This window comes from Mesitornis unicolor, unplaced genomic scaffold, assembly GCF_000695765.1.
Source record: "Mesitornis unicolor isolate BGI_N332 unplaced genomic scaffold, ASM69576v1 scaffold2445, whole genome shotgun sequence".
Taxonomy (NCBI): Eukaryota; Metazoa; Chordata; class Aves; order Mesitornithiformes; family Mesitornithidae; genus Mesitornis; species Mesitornis unicolor.
Window position 1 is genome coordinate 147,753 of NW_010187329.1, and position 20,505 is coordinate 168,257.

At 41.0% G+C, this 20,505-nt stretch overlaps 1 protein-coding gene across 1 annotated transcript in view; it reads right to left on the reverse strand.

Annotated features, from left to right (window-relative positions):
• Positions 1-18,938, reverse strand: part of ADAMTS17 (ADAM metallopeptidase with thrombospondin type 1 motif, 17) — a 158,806-nt gene extending 139,868 nt beyond the window's left edge. The window contains exons 1-2 of the mRNA XM_010185394.1: positions 18,803-18,938; positions 4,805-4,977 (exon numbers count right to left, since the gene is read on the reverse strand). Coding sequence (XP_010183696.1) covers positions 4,805-4,977; positions 18,803-18,938 — 309 coding nt within the window. The remainder of the gene's footprint in view (positions 1-4,804; positions 4,978-18,802) is intronic.
• Positions 18,939-20,505: the final 1,567 nt, after the last annotated feature.

Genomic DNA, 20,505 nt, shown 5'->3' on the forward strand with positions numbered 1-20,505 from the left:
TTGCACTCAAGCGAGAGCCTCCCCATTGCCTTGGCTGCTGGACGGCGTCTGGACAGCAGAAGCATTAGTCAGGTTACTGAAGTTGTCTTTCACTTGTTTTGAAAAGTGCTATAGGATTTCTAACACCCACCTAAAGCCAAGCTTTCAAATTACTCTATTAAATATTATGAAAAAGAACACATTCATGGCTCTTTATAAGATACAGTTGACATAACTCTTTCTCCTGGGGTTGCTGGAGTGAAAAGAGAAATCTGTAGACAGTGATCAAATATTTATATCCTTTTCCCTTACACCCCTGTTCTCATCATCAAACTTCCAGATCAGGGTAAAGGAGCTGATTATCAGTGGCAGCTCTGGAGCCTTTATGTGCCAGTCCCCAGGAGCACAGAGATATAAATCCATCAATACATGCATGATAAAAATGATTTTATCTGCCACTTCAACATAGAAAAAAATCTCTCACAGGGGGAAATCCAAAATGAAAAACGATCCGCAGAGTGCAAAATAAGGCTTCAGAGAGTAAACCAGTATTATTCCTAAAGAACAACATAAAAATATTCCCTCTTAATGACATCCAAAAGATCACTAACTTCAAGTTATTGCTTGCTGCTGCAAAGAGCTTTCACACTAATCGCATGGCTTAGCAACAGCTGCAGGAGAACTAACACATAATACAGCAACTTACCCCTGCATGCTGTATTCTCTCAGAAAAAGGCAAGCTCAAAAGCAAATCACAGTTGTAATTTATTCCAAAAACCCCCAAGAATGCACTTAGGGGAGAAAAAAAACCCTATTTTTTTTTTTAAAGTTTTTCAAACCCATAGAAAGCAGCTTTTAGATTACTATGCTGTGGTCTCGGAAATTCAGACATCTCTGTCCCTAAGGGTCAGTCTGAGCAGGACTTGGTTTGCAAAGTAAGCTCTGCACAATTGCTGTTCAGGTACGAGCTGAAACCAGTCACTCCTCATTGTTAAAACAACTATGACCGTGGACAGAACTTTCCAAAAGCTTTCATACCTCATTTACCATAAGCTTTAGAACCATTTGAATCAGACTTCTCCAGGGAGCTGAAAGCATGAGTTCTGAAGACTAGCCGCAGCAGAGGCCAGTGCAGTTTGCCTGTCTATGAGGACAGAGAAACTCCCTTTTGTCTTACTGGCCACTTCTCTCAGATGAAAATAAAACACAAGAGGAAATAAAAGCATAAAACTCCAAGAAAGCAGAATGGGTGAGCAAAATAAGCATGGTTTACTACAAGGCACTTTGTTTTGGAATTTAGAGGAAGTTCTAAATGCTGGTAGCGACTGAAGAAGGGCACAAATGAAGGTAGGAAATGGGAGATGCTCTCAAGCCAAAGGATGTAAAGGAGAGACAAGAATTGATATGCCAACACTGCAACACTGCAAACCCCCAATACCAAGGGAGTTTAATTTAGAAAAATAAGCCTGCACATATATATTTAAGTAGCTGGTTTTGCATTTCTATAATTCTGCTGATATCTTTCCATGTCCTTACCTCTAGCATGCCCATAAACTCACCACCTCACTAACGCTGCAGATGTACATGCTGGCATTTGACAACTTCTTTATCAGCTTTTTTAAAAAAAAACATTATTTGTTAAAGGAATGAGGATTTGCCCATTAGGAAAATCATGCTGAATCAAATACCTTGCCAGAAAACAAGAAAAGATCTCATTTTAGAGGTGGCGACTCAAAAACAGTCAACTCAAAGCCCTGGAGCCATGCTTGTTCTTACTCATACATTACAGAGTACCTTTGAGGGACATGATCTTGGAAAAATCTGTCTTACAATTTCCAACACTAGTTCAGTAAATGGAAGAGCTCGCATACAATGGCATTCAGAATAAAAAACCAGGTAGCTTTAATGTGAATTTATTCTCTGTTCAGGGGGGTTGTCAGAACCATTGAAAATCATTAGAAATACAGCATTTGCTACACTAATAACTACCTGCTCTTTCTGGGTTGCAAAAGGGGTTTGCTGTGTTTCTTAGCTGTTATTCTAGAGGAGGGTGGTGGGGTTTTTTTCCCTCAGATTCTCATTTACCAAGGGAGCGATAAAACAGTATTTTGTAATGCTGACATTTTTCCTTCAGAAATTCTTGTAACATAAATAGATATTAAATACTTTAAGGCAGATCACTTTATTTAAAAAGTCTATAAATATAAAATGCATTAATAAGACCTCTTAATGCTTGTTTTGTGGTTTGACAGTAAACGTAATGGCTTACAGAGAGGAGTTAAGTTAATATACCCCTGACCAGTAATGTTCTATTTGCTTAAATGCAAGCATCCAAGCCAAAATTAACATTCTGGTTTCTTTTAGAGGCAGCCCGCCATCCTGTAGTGTAGCTGAATAAGCACTGCCTAATATCACAGGGCAAATCCTGTCCCTCAACTAACAGTCTTAGAAGGCTGACAGAAGTTGTATTGAAACAGGCAGGAAACAAAGATCCCAATTAGCAAAGAGGTCTTAATTTGCGTGATTACATGGGGCACAACTGACCCTGCACCAGAGAAGCACATAACAGATGTTGCCTTAAGGACTTAGGGCAGTCCTATTCCTCGTACCACAGTTTTACAGATGAGAAACTACCACACAAACATTCACCATGGCTGGTTCAGGCACTACTCAAAGAGTGTGACTGAGTACAGCCTACCTAAACCATGTGCTTATCTTCTCTCTCTTCCTGAAATATGTTTTCTGCATTATTCTTCAGCTTCTTGTTGGGAAGAAGATCAGCTTTCATTATGGCAAAGGGAGTGTTAAAATTTCCTTTGATTTCCTTGAAGTTCACCTTGTTTCATAGCCACAGAATAAAGGATTTATGCAATGATGCCATCTATGTGTTTGCCTATTAATCTTCTGATCTTGCCAGCCACTCGCAACCAGTTTCCTCAGGGAAGTAGAGGCCTGAAAGATACTGTGTTCCTACAAGTGTGTGAATGTAGGTGGCCAAAGGAGAAAGACCATCAGTGCTTCTCTGAAGGCTGAAAAATAAATTCAAATCTTATCAGACATCAGAAAAACCACAAGGGTGAGCCCCTAGGAGCAATGACTTAACAGTGGGAAGCATTTCAGCCAGACTTTGCACCTTAGGAGATGTCAGATAAATGTGTTCCTCAGCCAAGAGTCCTCTTCCATGTGCACACTCTAGTGTCTAATAAAGTGGTGAGCTCACACTACAGCATCAGAACCTAGCTTAAAAGTCCATCAGCCAAAGCCATTGGAAACTAAGCTTCAATATTTTTTTAGTATGTGGGTTTAGAGAACCCAACCCATCCATCAGCACCTTCCCACACGTATATATTCACATCTGGCAAGCTGATGCTGCTGAGATGCTCTGCAGTACTCCTCCACCTGGACAGACAACAGTATTCAGGACCATCTTTTGTTTAGGACTTTGTCTATCAGTGTACTCAACCCTAACAATCTTTACAGGCTGATAAAGCTACACAACATAGAGATGCACTAATGGCTACACTGAAATAATTTACATTTGGGAATTAGGATCGTCAAGATACATGATTAGACACAAGTTTTAAAAGCTTTAACAGCCATAATGCCCTGTCCCACCCCCAGCAGAACTGTGGGGGACAACGGCAGATGAATCACTACAGAACAGATTTTAGGAGGACTCCTGCTCTTATGGCCCCAGCAAACACCTCCTTAAATGCAAAAAAGCCAGTAAGTAGACCCTGAAGTGATGGTGGCATGAATGGATTAGTTGTGAGAAGACATTTCCTACAAACCCATCCAAATAAGTGTAGAGACACAATGAAGCCCTATTAAGTAACTATTGTCACAGCATGGTAGAAGGCAAAATTAAAGCTAGAGGAAAGGACACAGAAAAGCAGCTTGTTAACAGAAAAGACTAGTTAAACAAACTTCCTGCTTAATCAGCAAAGCATTTCACTATAGGAGGGCTCCCTCACACCAGTGCTTGATAAAGGAATACAAGACCTCTTAAAAAGCTGTTGTCCCACAGCCGAATTATGCACGGAGAATCCATCACTCAGCTCTTCACTGAGAAGCATGACCAGTCAATTACTATTAAGAACTGTTTTTTTTTTCCAAGCCAATTTGCTGCCCATGAACAACAACAGCAGGAGAATGAACTGTTGTTCCTGGATGTTACAATAGCATGGGCAGAAGAATACAAGTTTTCTCCAAGACTTCCTGGTCTCTGGAAGGACCCCTGCCATCTCTGAGCAGAGTGCTCAATGTCCACATCCAATTTAGCCATTATCTCTTTACTGGCACTGCTAACAAGTGAACAAGTGAGCACTCATTGAGAGAGGCTTTGTGTTCCCTTATCAACTGAGACAAAAGGCTTAACTACCAGACAGCTAACAAATTAACACGCCACACTTCATTCGAGCTTGTGGTTTCAAAAGGCTCTTCTCACTCCTGACAGATCTTTAGGAACCCCAGAAACATCATGTCAGACAAGACCATCTATCCACTCTGGGATACTCTTCCAAGGTAAACCACAGCAGAACAAAAAACATGGTAGAAAATACCACTCCTGAACAATTATGGAGTATTTCCTAACTGAAAACTTCCAGTTTCAAAAGATTTTTTTATTGTAATGTTCTTAGGCAAATACAGGGAATCACACGGCTGGGGAGAAGAGGCATATAACACAAGAAAATCAAAACTTTTCCTCATACCTCAGGGTCAAAACAGTTACCCAGTTCAGCTGTCAAGGAAGCCAGATTTAACCTGCCCTGGATATGATCTGTTTACTCTTGCTTCTTCTTTTGCGAGTAAAGTGCCTACTTACCATATTCATAACTGTGAGGATGAATCTCTGGGCAGCCTCTGCACCATGGTATTGGACCATATCGGCATCTGCCACCACCAGAGTTTCTACTGTGTACTCGTTGGTGAGTCGAATGGCGTTTCTTCTCTCCCTCCAGTCACCCGTTGATCTCATTTTCTTTTGTCTCTTCTTTTCTAAAAGTCAAAATACTCATTAAGGCTGGCAGATCATAGTAAAACGTTTATGCTCTTTTCAACAAATGTTCTTGTGCAGATTCAGATTGCAATGACCTTTAACTAAAGTGTCATTTGCTGATTAAAAGAAACAACCAAGATGTTCCATTGCAAGTACATCTGTACCTCCGTGTGCAGGCTTGAATGAGACAACCAGATTACATGCAAATAGGAAAGAGGATGGGAAAAGAGAAGAAGTCCAGAATGGTAAAACAAAAACCAATAAGTTGTTCTCCTGCAAATATTTCAGAACTTTGAAATCTTGCCTGTGAAAAGCACAACATTCCACTATAATGGAAAAAGTGCTAATTACGGAAAAATTTGTTGAAGAAACCTTTAGGCTAGGAGATCATGCTTTGGGATGCAATGCACACTCTAGACTCTGCAGACACTCCTTAGCCAGAGAAGTTGTCAGATATTCCTGGAGTCAATAATTCCATCAGTTGCATTTTTAATTGCTACCAGCACTACTAGATCAGTGTAACAGAACACAAGATAGAGTCTCAACAATTTTAAATTAAGTCAGATTGTTTTGGAACATGCACTATTGGCCAACCTCAGAAGTCTCTGGATAAAACCCAGAAGTGCAGAAGGTCAGGCTAGATAAGACCTTCTCAAGCTTTCTTTGCTCATTTATTGCTATTGGCATGAGCACCAGCACCAGCAGCTGCAGTCACCGGCCACCTACGTGCAGAGCTCACATGCCTCATTATTGTGGTACGTGCACCAAAAGCAAGGGACTTCCGAGACCAGCTGATCCACAATGAACTTAAGTTACAAGAACCTGGAAAAAGGAGCCATTCTAATCAAGCAAAGAAGTGGTCAGCAAAAATTAAGAAGCAGAAGTTAAGCTTCCCTTCCTCCAAACTAGAAGACTAAAGTATTAGTAATTTGTCCTCTTCTAAACTGGAAGATGAAATGTGTTTCACAGCTCAAAGGCAGATGTGCAAAGCAGCTGAGGCATGAACAAAGGAGAAATTAAATTCAGATCTGACATTGAATCTACTCACTTCATTGCAAACACAAAAAAAATTCATGTTTTGAATTGTAAAATGAAAGAAAAGCAAATGAAGTCATTAAAACAAATTTATCTGGCCATAAGAAAAATGGCCAAGATTCACAGAAATTACATCTGTTTGCTGCTCAGCCTGCAATGTACTATGGATAAGATTCTGACACTGGTATTACTGCTGATTTCTTCCAGTGAAAAAGGGAGCAGAACACACAACGGGTCCTGAAACAGCATAAATACAGTATTCAGTGCAAAAGTGACACAGGATAGACCATAACGGATGATCAGACAAACACCTCATGTCACACTACACACGCTGCTCATTTCCCAGAGCACAGAATCACTTTTTAATTTTCTGTAGATTTAACGTGAGACCCTTTCTTAACAAAGCATTCTGCAGCAGGCAGATCTGAGTTCGCATTCACTGATCCTGTTTTTCCACAGTCTGCTTAACCAGCTCCCTTACATAATTCGGCTTGAATTTCCCTTCTTTCCCAGGCTGGTAAATGCACTCGTGTCCAGATCATCAGTTTTTCCTGACTGACCTTCTCATATTCAGGGTGGTAAACTCCATCAGCCCCCTAAAGCCCACCTGAGATGGGCTCCCTGCCTTCTGCTCATTCATACATTTTCTGCCTTGTCAATATGCACATTTGCACATGTCCATCCCATATCCCTATGCTGTGTTGTCTAGCAGTCATCCAGTATAGCTCTGAACATGCATTTCTGCCCAAGGCATCAACTGTCAACACTGGGTACATATTTTAAACTGAGAAAACAACCATGAAATTTGATTTGAATCTTTCTAAAAAGAGTTTGGAAACATCCCCCCTGGGTCTAAAAAAGCAGACAGGAGCCCATGGACAAGGAAAAAAATGAAAACTTGGGGTGCTCATAAATAATGGAAGCTACATGCCAGCAACAAAGATGAAAATAACCAAGTTTCAAGGCTTGTTTTTGCATGGACCGCAGGACAGCTACAGTACTGTGGGATTTTACTTAAAAAAAAAATCTCTTTTCTGGTGGAAAAGAACCACTTGTGTCAGAGGAGAAGCGCACAATGCTGGACTGCAGCTTGCACTACAAGAGGTCACGCCATGGTCATTTGCCATGGGATGGGATGCAGTCGTCCCTCCTCCAGAGGCAGATGAAGGAATTGGCAAGCCTTTGCCGATTCCTCTCAGCACCTCTTTGCAGAAGGCAGCTGTATGAAACTCCAAAAGGTGTGATTTCTGGAGAGCAGCAGTGTGAAGGGACTCCTGGCAAATTGCTGGGTAGTCTTGGTTCACACAAAGCCTTTGACCCCCATTTCTATATGAGTTTCACTTGAAGCTGTGGATTGGCTGCTTTCCACTGGGTGGTAGGGATTAGAGGTTGTGTGTGGAAAACTACCACCCCACAGACTTGCCTGGAAACACAGCCAAAGTGACCTAACTTAGGGAATTTGGGCCTTTACTCTCCTCCTCTCCCTCACATTGTCCAAGTGTAAGCTTACTGAGCACTTAAACCAAGCAACATGTAATGGACCTGAGGGAGCCTACAAAGAGTTCAGGTGGTCAGTGATGATGGTACAGAAGAGGCAAGGTAAAACAACACAAACTACTTGAACAGAAGAGCGAATGTGACCCCTTTTTTTCTTTCACTTTTTAAGTTTGTAGCTCCTCTCTAGGGTAACTTTTCTTTATTCTCTCTGTTCTTTTTGTCCTTGCAGGGGCTACTTTCAGAGTGGTCTCTATTTGCATCTTCCTGCCTACCACACATGCAAACAATTTTCCAGCATAATCAAGCAGATGGAGAAAACACAACTGTAATTTGCATGGATGAACCTTCACAAACAGAACAAAAGAAACACACACATCCCATATCGCAGACATTTGATGAAGAGGAGAAAAAGATCCAAAACCAATAGTAAAAGTCCTCATTAAATGCATCTGTAACTCATAGCTGAGGTGAGTCAAGTTTATAGAGGTATCAAGAAAAACCCCATCTCTAGAGCCTTATTTCGGAAACAAGCCAGCACAGAGAAGTCTCACTCTTGCCCTGCATGATTTATGGACTATGGGCAGAGAATCCCTACATGAATACATGAAACCCCGAACTAAAATAAACATCAGCCATTAAAACAAGGATTAAATGCTTGGTGGATTCTTTATTTGAACAAACTGATGTTACAAATTTTGTGGTGCAGATGTTAAGTGTTAGTGTGAAGGCATAAGAGGCTATAAACCACGGGCAGGAGCCTGTCAGAGGAGTTTACATTGTGGGGAGCATACATAACCAAACTGCACACTATTTTAGGAGTCAGGTGTTCCCCGCTTAAGAGGTCAGAGAATTTCATGTGAAATATGAGCTGAAACAGTCAATCTACGACACAGCACATATATGATGCAGGTGAATAGGCTCAAGGGACTTTACTCTTTTGCCAGTCACTTTGACAGTGTGTTACATGGTCTATCTGGCCAAATATCCCACAAAATTCAGGACTGTTAGGTGATGGGAGAAGAGCGATACTCTTCCAGATCCTGAGTATAAGATGAATGTAACATTGCACAAACTCATTAGCTGGCCTTTATTTACAGGGTCTTACCTTTCCTTGGTTAGTCACCTGGAAAGCAACATGATCATATCAATTCTGCAGTCCAGAAGTCTTTGAAATCTTCCTTAAAATGGCAAAAATACATAGTCCCTACTGCGATCCGAAGCACAATAGAGCTCCTCTGAAGCCTCAGTAGAAAACTCTTTATGTTCAGTGCTTTTTATGGCAACCCAACAGATGTACAATTCCAAAGCAACCGCCCCAAATGACCTTTTCCTATTACACACCAAAAGCCCTGTCTAGCCTTGCCTGGGTTTTGGCACATTTTTGCTGTAACTGCAGAGTCTGCTCTGTCTTCCTTTATGCTGTTACTTCAGCAGCATAAAAAGGAGGAGAATATATGCAAGCGGGGCAAACAGCTAACATTAGTTCTCCCTGTGCCCCAGGAGTTTCTGGAGAATCCTTCACTGGTACTCACATTAGGAGGGTTTTATGAGTTTCACTTAAAAGTAAAAATCATCACCTCTCTAAAGCAAAACAGAGAGAAAGAAAAAAGAGAATCCTGCACACAAACCAAGCCAAGAAATTAAAGAAAGGAAGTTCTTGAGGTATATGCTTACCAGTTAACCCCAAACCATATGTCAATTAGAAGAAGGGCAAGTTTGCTGAATTATCAGGGGGACAGTATGCCACAAAATTTCTCTGGTACCAGTAGTAAGATACAAACACCTCTCAAAAGGCTACCAGTTTTGTGTTTAAAAGATTGTTATACTGTATCTATCTATCTTGGACATTGCTATTTAATCTAGACACTGCACTAATTTCAAAGAAATTTTCAAATCTAGCATGACGACTTGATTTCATTTCAAGTCAAGAAGGCAAGGTGTGAGGTGGAGCCCAGGGAGAAGGTGAAACTAAGTGGAAGTCAGCAGCAGCATTTGCATCCCAGGATCAGAACAAAAGCAAAACCTAAACAGAACACAGGCAGGCTTCCTTCTTAGTCTGAATTAAGATCAAAGGGTGGTGAGTTGAAACACAGAGATGAGTGTTTATCACTTAAACAGATCAAGAGAAATATGCTATAGTTAAAGCAATCTACTCCTCATGTTTGGATCTGACAGCAGAGCTGCTTCCAAACCGTTTATTGAACAATTTCTTCAAAAGACCAACTGCGCAGCATCACCACAGTGGATGCCCACAAGCTGTACAAGTCAGCAGCTTTGTTTGCTTGGCCCGAGGATCAAGTTGCCCATGGTTAGAAGCAAGACAAATTTGGACAGGCTCAGAGATCTGAGACTTCCAGGATGACAAAACATTCATTGGAGAAGTCTGAAGGATCTGTGCTAACACAGTCCGAGCTAAAAGAGCAACCACAGATCACAGGACAGTTCAGAGCTGTGAGATCACCACAGACACATAAAGGGGGGCAGTTCAAAATTCGTGGATGCCACCAGAAACATCTCTTCATCCAAAGCACAGCTGATTATAGACTGAGAACTGTCCCCTCATTTTTAATACCTTGTTCAACAAAATGGTTATGCAACCCCAATCTCTTTCTGACAAGAATGACAAACAAAATCATATATCAACTGGTAGGAAAAAAATCACTGCATAGGAGAATGATCCATTGCTCTCTAAACCACTGCCCAAAAATGTTAAAAATACTTCCGTTTTTGTTTGGTTCAGCTTGGTTTGGGGTTTTTTGTTTGTTTGGGGTTTTTGTTTGCTTTGATGGGGTTTTTTGTTAGGTTTTTTTGTGCTTGGATTTGGGTTTTTTTGGTGGTTTGTTGTGTTGTTTTCTTTTTGTTTTGTTTTCACACAGTCACTTTCATACCAAATCACAAGTTCATGACTATTTGTCTGGCACAGCAGCAAACAAGAATTGGAGACAGAAGTCATGAACTCTGCTGCATCTCAAAACACCACAGAGATTTTATTGCAAGGATTGTTATCCAAGTTAGTCTGTGGCTTGGACACGTCATTTAAAACCTTATTCTTCTGCAAAACATCAGGACTTTGTCTTTAATATAAGATAGCATAGGATAAGTGCTTTGATCTCTGTCCCCTCACTGGTTCAATTTGCAGAATTTCAAAGACCGCTGCACCCTGAACTATGTGCACTCATCTCCTTTAAAAGGGCACCTTCATTTTAGGCTTTTCATCCAGCTACAAAAAAGGATTAACTCATATAAGACAGTCAGAGAAGACAATTTAATGTTACAAAAAGTAGGCACAGCAAGCATGGCTTCGTGGTAAGACAAACTGGGAATGGAAATACCTGCTCTGCCACTCCAAGCTGCTGTGCCTCACTTTCTCATCCTGTATTGGATTTGCTCTGTTACAAGCTGCAAGTTCTCTGAAGCTGAATTTATTTCCCAACTTACTTGGAGCCACAGAGAAGATACTTGTCTCACAAATATAATTAGGTCTGAGTGATCAGGAGTGATGTATGTAAGACTCTGAAGTCAGACTCTTGTTTTGATCACTTAAACTCAGCAGATTTGAGACCAGTCACAAAGCACAGTCCTAACATACTTAAGGGCTTCAGAGACTACAGAATGCTTGGCTGCAGTTATGCTGTGAAAAAATTGCATCATTGGCCTCCACGTTTATTTTAACGAGTCTTTAGCGAACATGCTTGGTTCGCAAAGGATGTTTTTACAACTGCCAGCCTTACCAACCCATCGTGGGCTTTGGCAGCCAAACTCCAACTGCTTCTGCTGAGGTTGGAAGAGCTCAGGGACTCACCAAACCTGGGGCTCCCCACCTACAGCCTGACCTCACCATTGCACCTATACCTTGAGAGAGGTGGCACAGACCTTGAAAGCTGGGCAATTTCCTTCTGATGATTTGCAAAAGCCAGTAAAGAATACAGGCACTTCTCCCACAGTGGTGTTGGCTCAGCAGATCCAAGTGAAGTAAAAGTAGTGTAATAGTTACTTTTAACCCCTAAAGTATACAGATATGTTAAACTATACAGGGAACAGATCAGCCAAGAAAGAAGCTGGCAGTTTTACAGAGCAACTGTCAGATCCAAAGGCTCTTGGTACCACTGTCAGCTCAGAGTTAGCAGCCCTAATTTGCAAATAAAGAAACTGTTTGAGAGTTAGAGGTTATAGTCTAAGTGACCTCTTATTTTCCATGCCTTCAGTCTTGGGTTCACAGTCTGGGACATCTATTACTCATCACTTAGAATTACAAACTACCTCTAAGGAAGTTTATGCTTTTGAACTGAGACAAAACCTGCCCCAAAGTGTTCCCATCTTGGCCACACAAACATGTAGGTGCCCAACATTTGGTAGCTTTTATAAGAAAGACCCCAAGGGCTCTGTTGAAGGTCAAACAACATTGGAAATTGAGGCCAGAGTCCCAATTCTCAACTCTTGGCTCTAAACCTGAGCTATGATTTATGACACTATGGAAAAAACAAAGACAGCTAAAAGGTAAGTGATATACCTTAGTCTCCTTGGAGCCCTTTGTCTGCCTTTCTAGCCAGAACAACCACTGAAATACCTGTGAACATCCCAAGACAAAGATAGCATACACCAGACAGCTTAACTCATTACCACCTGCCAGTTTGGATTAATCAAGTTTCAATGCAGACTAGCACTAATTTTCATTAGGAACCAAGTGAAAGAGCATCACAGCCCTACTGTGTGCGTCTGCTCTGGAAAGAGAAGAAATCCATACATTACATTATCCATACATACATATTTGCTTGCCTTCTTTTTTGGTCTCTTTTGCACCTTGACAGTCAAAGAAGAAGAAACTGGAGTCCTTCCTGCTCCATGTTATCCATGCTGAGGGCTGCATCCAGAACAGACAGCATAAAACTTCACTTGCCACATGTGATGGAAATGGACACTTCTGAATGGTAGACTGCTCCAAAAGGCTGCTGTTCATCAGCCATAAGGAAGCAATCACACACTTACAGGGAAAATCCAGACTCCCTGTTCAGAAGAGCAGGGACCTGGAGAAACCAAGGGATTTATCCACACAAGTGAGATATATTCCCATGGGTAAAGTGCTGAATTTCTGATACAAGGAACACTTCTATGCTTGCAAACACTTAATCACATTACATCTTCTGCACAGCCCATTGTTGAAATCTTTGCTTTAATTCTTCAACAGATGCTTCCTAATATGGACTAATACAGGTTGCATTACATCTCTCTATTTTTAGTGCGCATGTTTTTGGCCATAACAACTGCTATTTCAGGCCAAGTCAAACCTGCAGAGAAAACACAGCTAAGAGACAATGATTAAAGATGGGGAAACGCAACGTAGCAGTAACATGTGGTTAGGATTTATACCTGTTCAGGGAAAGCGTTCCCTACATTTGATACCTGCATACTACCACTTATTTAAATTATTACCAGCTTTGATCAATTGTTAAAACAGGTTGAAAAGTAACTCTACAGAGAAGCAACACATTGTTATTTTGCAAATTAAAATCTTGATCTTCCTGTATTTTCCTTACATGCTTCTCTCCATGCAGTACATTTGCATTAAATGAAAAATGGTTCATTTAAACTGACAAAAGGGACAATGCACATTTAAGAGTAATTTATGAGGTCTATATCATAAACATGAAATATCAACCTTCCCTCCAAAGACAAGCTGCTCCCTCTCATGCTCCTGGACTGTATTTTATATCAAATCCCTTCTATGCAAATGGACTTCAATACATCACTGGAGACTTTGGGGAAGGCTGTAACAGAACTTACTTTTCCCAAAGAAACAAAGTTTTATGACTTCGTTAGAGGAGATTCTTATGCTTTCATAATATGGTTTGATTCTCTCTGACACTCATATCTTCTCTTACCAAGAACAACTGAAAAAATTTCCCATCCATAGGCTTTGATGGCATATGAAAGATGCAAAATCCGTGACCTGATCTCAATAAATTAGTTGAACTACATGCTGTTCCATGATAGTTACCATAACCATATCCATTTATTACAGCACAAAGAAACAAAGAAACAGTGTCACAGCGTCTTTCTTGTCACAAAGAAACAGCGTTATTATATATATTACAAGGTTACAGAGAGACAGAGCAATGAAATAAGCCCTCTCTCAGGTGTTTTCCACTCCCATTCTTAGCTACAGGGAGTTAATAAAGGAGATGGTATAGATCCCCCATAGTTCTCTCTGGTCTGCCCATTTTCTCTATGCCATGAGCTTTTCCTATGGAGTCAGATTGGTGGGAATCACAGATATGGCCAAAGCACAGATTAGCCCTGCAGCTACCTCTTGTCCCCACAAATAAATTGAGAAGACTGTTTGTGGAGGCCTAGGCCAAACCTGAGGGATCTGCAAAAATCACTTATGATGCATTAAAAGAGATCTCTTTCTCTCCTCACTTGGCTCATCTGCAGATAAATTCTTACTTGTATTTATTAAAACCTACAATCAAAACTCCCCATGGCTCCATTCTCTCTCCAGAAAGACCACTAGTCTAGGACCTTTGACAAGAAAGTCATCAAACTTGTTCCTTAAAATCAGAACAGCATGTGATAGCAGGTTTGTACCCCAGATGCAGCCCAGTGTCTAGAGATGAGTACCAAAGAAGTGTTTCACATCACTGGTGTGAAGCTATTTCCCATGTTCCTACTGACACCATGCTTCAGAGCAAATGAAACCCAACCTTTCCTTCCTTCCCCCTCACAGCATATGCACCTGGAAACCTTTTAATAGGTTTTCTGTTTGCCTCACAGGGGCTCATGTTCATGTCTGAGCAGAAATGTGCATTGTGTCTTGAACTCTTTCTCCCACTGGATGACAGGTGATAAAAATAATATGTATACACATATCATATGACTAACAATAGCACCTGGCCCATGGTGATGGGATCTGTCCTTTGCTGCTGGAGCACTTCAGAATTTAAACAAAGGAATTAAAACATCAGCCTTGAATCCACAAACCTGGGATTCTTTTTTTTTTTTTAACCCATTAGAAGGCACTTTCAGATTCAAATCTCAAAGATCCAGTCATGCAAGACCCTAAGTACTTTCCCATTCCTGACTAATCCTCTTATAGAGATTATTCCAGGAGAAATTTGACTCCCACAAAGTTCTCCTGCAGCTCTAAAAATAACTTCAAGTGCTGTAGGACATGTTACGCCACTGAGACTAAAGAAGTTGTTTCAGAGATTTTTAACAACCACTTATCAAACCAGACTGCGAGCATTACCTTGCTCCAAGAAACTGCTCAGCTCAGTTTCCCTCTCCTATGGCTGGGTTCTGAAAGAAAAGTGCCCCACTTCTGGGTGGAACACAAAAGAAATGTCCTTAGAAAGCTGGGCTCTCTATTCCCTCAGTAGCGCTGACAAATGGCACCTGCTGATGAAGTTAATTTTGCTCTCTTAAAATGCTTTTCTCCTTCCCCTACAAATACTCACACAAGTCTTTATATCACCATGCATCTCTTTTTACAATCAATTAAGTTCATAGATGATCAATACGATCAATCACTAACATCAAAAATTCAGCATCTGGTGCTTTGACAGACAACCCCATACCATGCCAAGTATCACTGAATTATGACATTTTAAGAAGAAAATATCTTTAGAGGTGATTCCTGTCTGTTCAGAAAGTACAAGGAGAACAGCAAAGGAGTAGGAAATGCCCAAGCATGGCAATTTTGTGACTTTGAAAAACACTCGTTTTATACTGTGTTTACTCAGACATGTATTTTTCTGTCTATATTGTTCCACAATACAAGATGTGTATCTGAAGTGTCCAGCATGTGAATATTTCCCACATATTTACAACCTCTACTTTTTCCTACCAAGTTTTAGCCTCAGTGAGCCAAATGACAAGTCACTGTATAACAGCCTCTAGTACAAATCTGATCAGCCCTTCACTCTGCTGATGATGTGAGTATCACAGTAAAGAGACCTTTTCCCAGGAGAAACTCTGGAAACATGCCCTTAGATCATCATTTCCACACAATTTCATTAGGAATGGACCTTTTGTGTGTCAGAGAGGATTAATTTTTTTTTGTTTCTAAACTCCTTGTGCACAAAAGTTAATCCAAACCAGACAGAAGTCAATTAGGTCGTTAATGTGCTAAGCCTATTAACAGCCATGACTTACAATTCTTTCCCGCAACAATGAAAAACATTCAGGAGTCTGCCTTTAAGTGGCAAAGCCCATGAGCAATTTCATTATTTTATGACACGGCTACTTGAAGTGGTGGCTGTTTGCATGAGCAAGCAGCACTCCCCACTGAGTAGCAGTCGGGTGCTTTGCTCCCTTTTTTGCAGAGCCAGCCTGCAGTCAACACAAAGAATTGGCACCCAAGGGATACGAATTCTGTTCTCAGCTGTTTTGCAAACTCCTGTGTGATCCGGGGCAGGGCAGGGAATCACACGGTCCCAGATCTTCCTCACCTACCAGCTGGGAGAGGGACTAAAGCTATCCTGGTCACAAGCAAGAGTGGATAAAGCCCATGCTCTCCCCAAAACCAGCCCCAGCTCAACCCCTTAATTAGAATCAGGGAGGAAAAAAATCCAGTCACAGAACAAGATCCGTATCTTAAATAAATTTTACATCAGACTGTCGATCTCCCTCTGCCTCAGAACTTGGATACACATTCAGCCCATGTAAGCCGGTGTCCGTCTTGCTAGGGAGGGAATTTCAGTTCTGTCAGGGACAGGCAGCACCCTGATCATAGACAGAAGGTAAAAAGGTTCAGTGGCAAAAGGGTGACGCAAATTTCCTGGACTGATTTTGGTTCAATTCAGCTTTTAACTAATGGCTGTCTTATTTTACAGTGTAAGAATTTTGTAGTGCATTTTCTATGAACACAGTGCTGCAGTACCTACAGTACTTGGCTAAGAAATCAGAGTGGTGCTGAATTCTGATGTTTCCACTAAAAAAAAAAAAAGAGACATAGGGGATCTGTAACTCTAACCAGAACCAAGATTTCATACTCAGAGAATTGACAAGAAGATTGGCTTAGTCTGAACCCATGAGAATGATAAACTTGCTGAACTACTAAGAGCTCAACTCCACATAAGAAAAAATAAAGGTCTTTGCTACAAGATTTACCAACAAGCAGTGTCAGCAAGGAGGCAGCCTTATGAGCAAGCACAGATCATCTCTGCTGGTACACAGGCTCAACTAAATACAAAAAGCAAGAAATGAAGGCAAACTTTAAATTCATGGCTGTCTGTTCCAGTCAGTTCCTTCAGACCTCTGCTTCCACTGCTGTTCCCAATAATGAAGTCTTTATACTAGCTGACAATCTGACTGGCTTTAAAAATGGGAGAAGACAGGATATAATCAGTGACTAGAGTTAGCCATTTTCTCTTGAAAAATGATGGGAAATAATAATATCAACAGCTGTTCTATTATTAATACCAAACAAAAAATCCCCACCCAACTGAAAGGGGTGCAAGACAGCTGCATCTGTTCAGGGTTTCAGCTGCTAAGCATTAGAACACCAGCAAGGTTTGCAGCAGCTCACAGGCACATACTCTCTAAGTGCAAAGATACAGTAAAGCTGCTGACCTTCCGTGATGTTTTGACTGGAGGAAGGTGAAAGGAGAAAAATATTAGCAGGACCACCATCACCAAAGAACTGGATCTCCTTACTACCAGTCTCCCATTCCAGTGGGGACTCTAGACTTAAAATCAGATCCACAATCATCACCTTTCTTTAAAAAAAAATTTAAAAAACAATTTTAACTTTAACAACCGAAGACTGACAATTTGGAACATGCCATCAGCACCACACATACCCATGGAGGCCAATCGGATTTAAACCCAGGCTCCTAGCACTGGCAAGGTGTGTCAGCATGACCCTGGAAACTGAATCCAGAGCATTAGAGAATGTCTACTATTAACTGCCAGACACACAATTAAAATCTAAATCATTGCCATTTCTCAGGAAGCTGGTTCACCTCCCAACTCTTGTTATACCACAGAAACACCACTGAAACAATACACCTCATACTGCTAAACTGTTTAAGCAGAAAAGTACTAGAAATTGCTTGAGGGGTTGTTTGGTCCAATATAGCTTCACACACAAGGCACATCTGCAGTTCAGCTGCTACTGTATCCACAGCCAGCCTAACAAGATGGCAGACAAAAACTGCTCAAGAACTCCACTACCTAACTCACACAGTAACTCTGCTGTCACAGCTGCAGCTCTTTCAAGATCCAATCTAGACAAAGTTAGCCTAGGGATATCTGTATGAGTTACTACCACATTTTGGATTCCCACATATCAAACCTGCGTTCACACATCTCCAAGGAAAGCCAAAGACCTTAAAAGTTTTTTTTGTTATCTCTAGGAGCTCATTCCCTGTAACACAAGGCAAGAGGAAAACAAAAATGTTTAATTTCTCTCACCAAGCCTTAAAACAAACAATTTAAAAGTTGTCACTCAAAGAAACAAAAAGTCCTATAGCATGATAGCTAGAGCTTAAGTTTAACGAGTCAAACACCAGAAAGAGAAAGCAAAATCAGGTTCCTAGTTAAAAAAATTACCTTGCTGAACTACATCTGGCAGTTACAAATGCACATAAGGCCATACAAAAGCAATAATTAAAAAAAAAAAAAAGGCAAAGTCTGCCCAGTTGATCACGTACCCTGATATACTCTGTTATGGATGGCTAGACAGAAGTAAAAATGATGACATGTGAGAAGCTGGACGAGAAAGTAGATTGTATTACAAGAGAAACTGTGCATCTCTTCCCCTCTCCAGGTACCTTTCATCCTGTTAAGAGCTGGATCCCCAGAGCTGGACTCCACAGATGATACTTTGGATTAAATTATAAAGTACCTGGTGTGATGTTTTCTGCATTCTGAAATGCAAGGATCACCATTCTATCCATGTCTACTCAGCACAACACTAGTGGAAACGTGATTTGAAAGAACACCCCTTGCCACTGACTTCAGCTTCAAAATTTGGACCTTTGCGAAAAACATCGTGAATAACTCCTGAGCAGTGGTCACATTGCATGATTAAAAGAGAAGTTTACTCTGGCCCATCATGAAGTTTATCTTCTCACAAATTGAATGTTACAGCATATGTCCTAATGATTTTTGTATTGTGATGTGACTCCTTCTGCCTGCAATAGCAGAAGGATTCATTAACGCATTGCCATCTTTCACTGACTCCAGCTGCCTGAACACTTGAATTACAAAATAAAGACATATCTGATAGAGCAACAGTTCAAAATATAATTACACACTCATGGCTGTTCTCTTCAGCCACTTCAAGCTCACCTGCTACAACCTTGCAGTGCTCATCAGGAATGTGTGGCTTCATGGGATAGCTTGATTTTGTGGACCGTCTCCGCCTGATGAAGTGTTCTTTTCCACTGAATGAGGTCTCCGATGTATTCACTGGTTGTATTAGCATGTGCTCTGATCCAATTTGGATATAGCCAACCTGTCCACAAAAAAGAACAAACACCCCATCAGTTTGGTATCCTAACCTTGTCTATCAACCCAGTCTGAATCCAGACCACTTCACTGCAATCACTATTTACAGCGTAAGGAAATGAAAAGTGATTATGATCTTGTTCAGTCTGCACAGTACAGACTAAAGAACTTACATTTTCGTATTTATTTTTATATCACTGAGCGCTATTTAGAAACATTGTGCACTGTACATGTACAGAGAAAAGGTGGGGGTTCTTGTCAACACCTTTCCTTTCACTTCTTCCTCTCCTTCCAGCTAATCTAGCTGGAAGCATAAATAGGTGTGTCTTATGAGATGCTCAGCTCACATGAGGACAAATAAATTGTATTGACAGAAATCATAATCACCTTTCATAATCACCTAATTGCCAGCTAGAATTGCACTGTTATTAAACGGCATTTACCATCTCAGCAGAGCAAAGAGGTGAGATTTCCTGCAAACAGGAGACCACCTCTGTGTGTCACTCTTGCAAACAACACCTTGTGAATTGATGTCTTAAGTATGGCTTGCAGAGCCATCCCCATTTTTTTGGTATGGGGACCAAATACCTCTCCATGACTACAATGGGGGCCATATGGCAAGCACTACTCTCCCTACAAGCCGAGGATTGGGTTTCAGAGGTCAAGCTGGGAATGGACTGTTGTACCTTCCCAGTTACGAGATTTTCCACCATCTCTGGAATAAGTAACACAAGGAAGGCAAAGACCTTGTCTAAATACCAGTAGGCTCCACAGGTCAGAGCACTAAACCCCTGCCTTGCTTGCACCAAGTCCAGACCTTACACCAGGGCTGGCAAGAACATCTTTGGAAGGCAGCTTCTGCCCCAAGAGAGCCCTCCTCTCCTTGCAACCCAGAGTTTTCAAGGTTCTTTTTATGCCTTTTCCACTCCTTTTTCTGGCATGAAAAGGAGAAAGTGAAAGGAAAGGTATTACCTTAAAACTTAAAGCCTCCAGGTTTATTAATCAACAGCGAGGTTATAACACATTGGAGAAAGTGAATACATACAATGAGGGTTTCTTTCTTACTTTTCATTGTACTAATCCAATGATTATTTGTCTTGCAACTAAAAGTCTCAACATACAGCTTGTATCTATTACCTGTAAGATGTACTATAGGTACACCTTATAGGCAAAGGAGCCTACAAAGGGGTCCTGCTAGGCTGCATAACTCTAACACCCATCCTATATGTATAAAGAGAGACCAGACTTTTTTGCCCCCCCACTGCGTTCTGTGCCAGGCAGGCAGCCATCCAAATAAATGCTCTGCACGTACATGCAAATACTATATATTCAACAGCTGACTGTACTAATATGATTTATAATATACATTACATACACACTGTATATTGTACATTTCCACACCTCCCTGCCAAATTCAGTCCTCACGTACACCCAGGAAATCCCTTTGGCCTAGTATTTCCAGCAAGAGGAATTTCTGCTAACAGAAATGAGTGCTCTCCTCTTTTGACAGCTGTACTAACTGAACAGCATTCAGGGGAAACCAG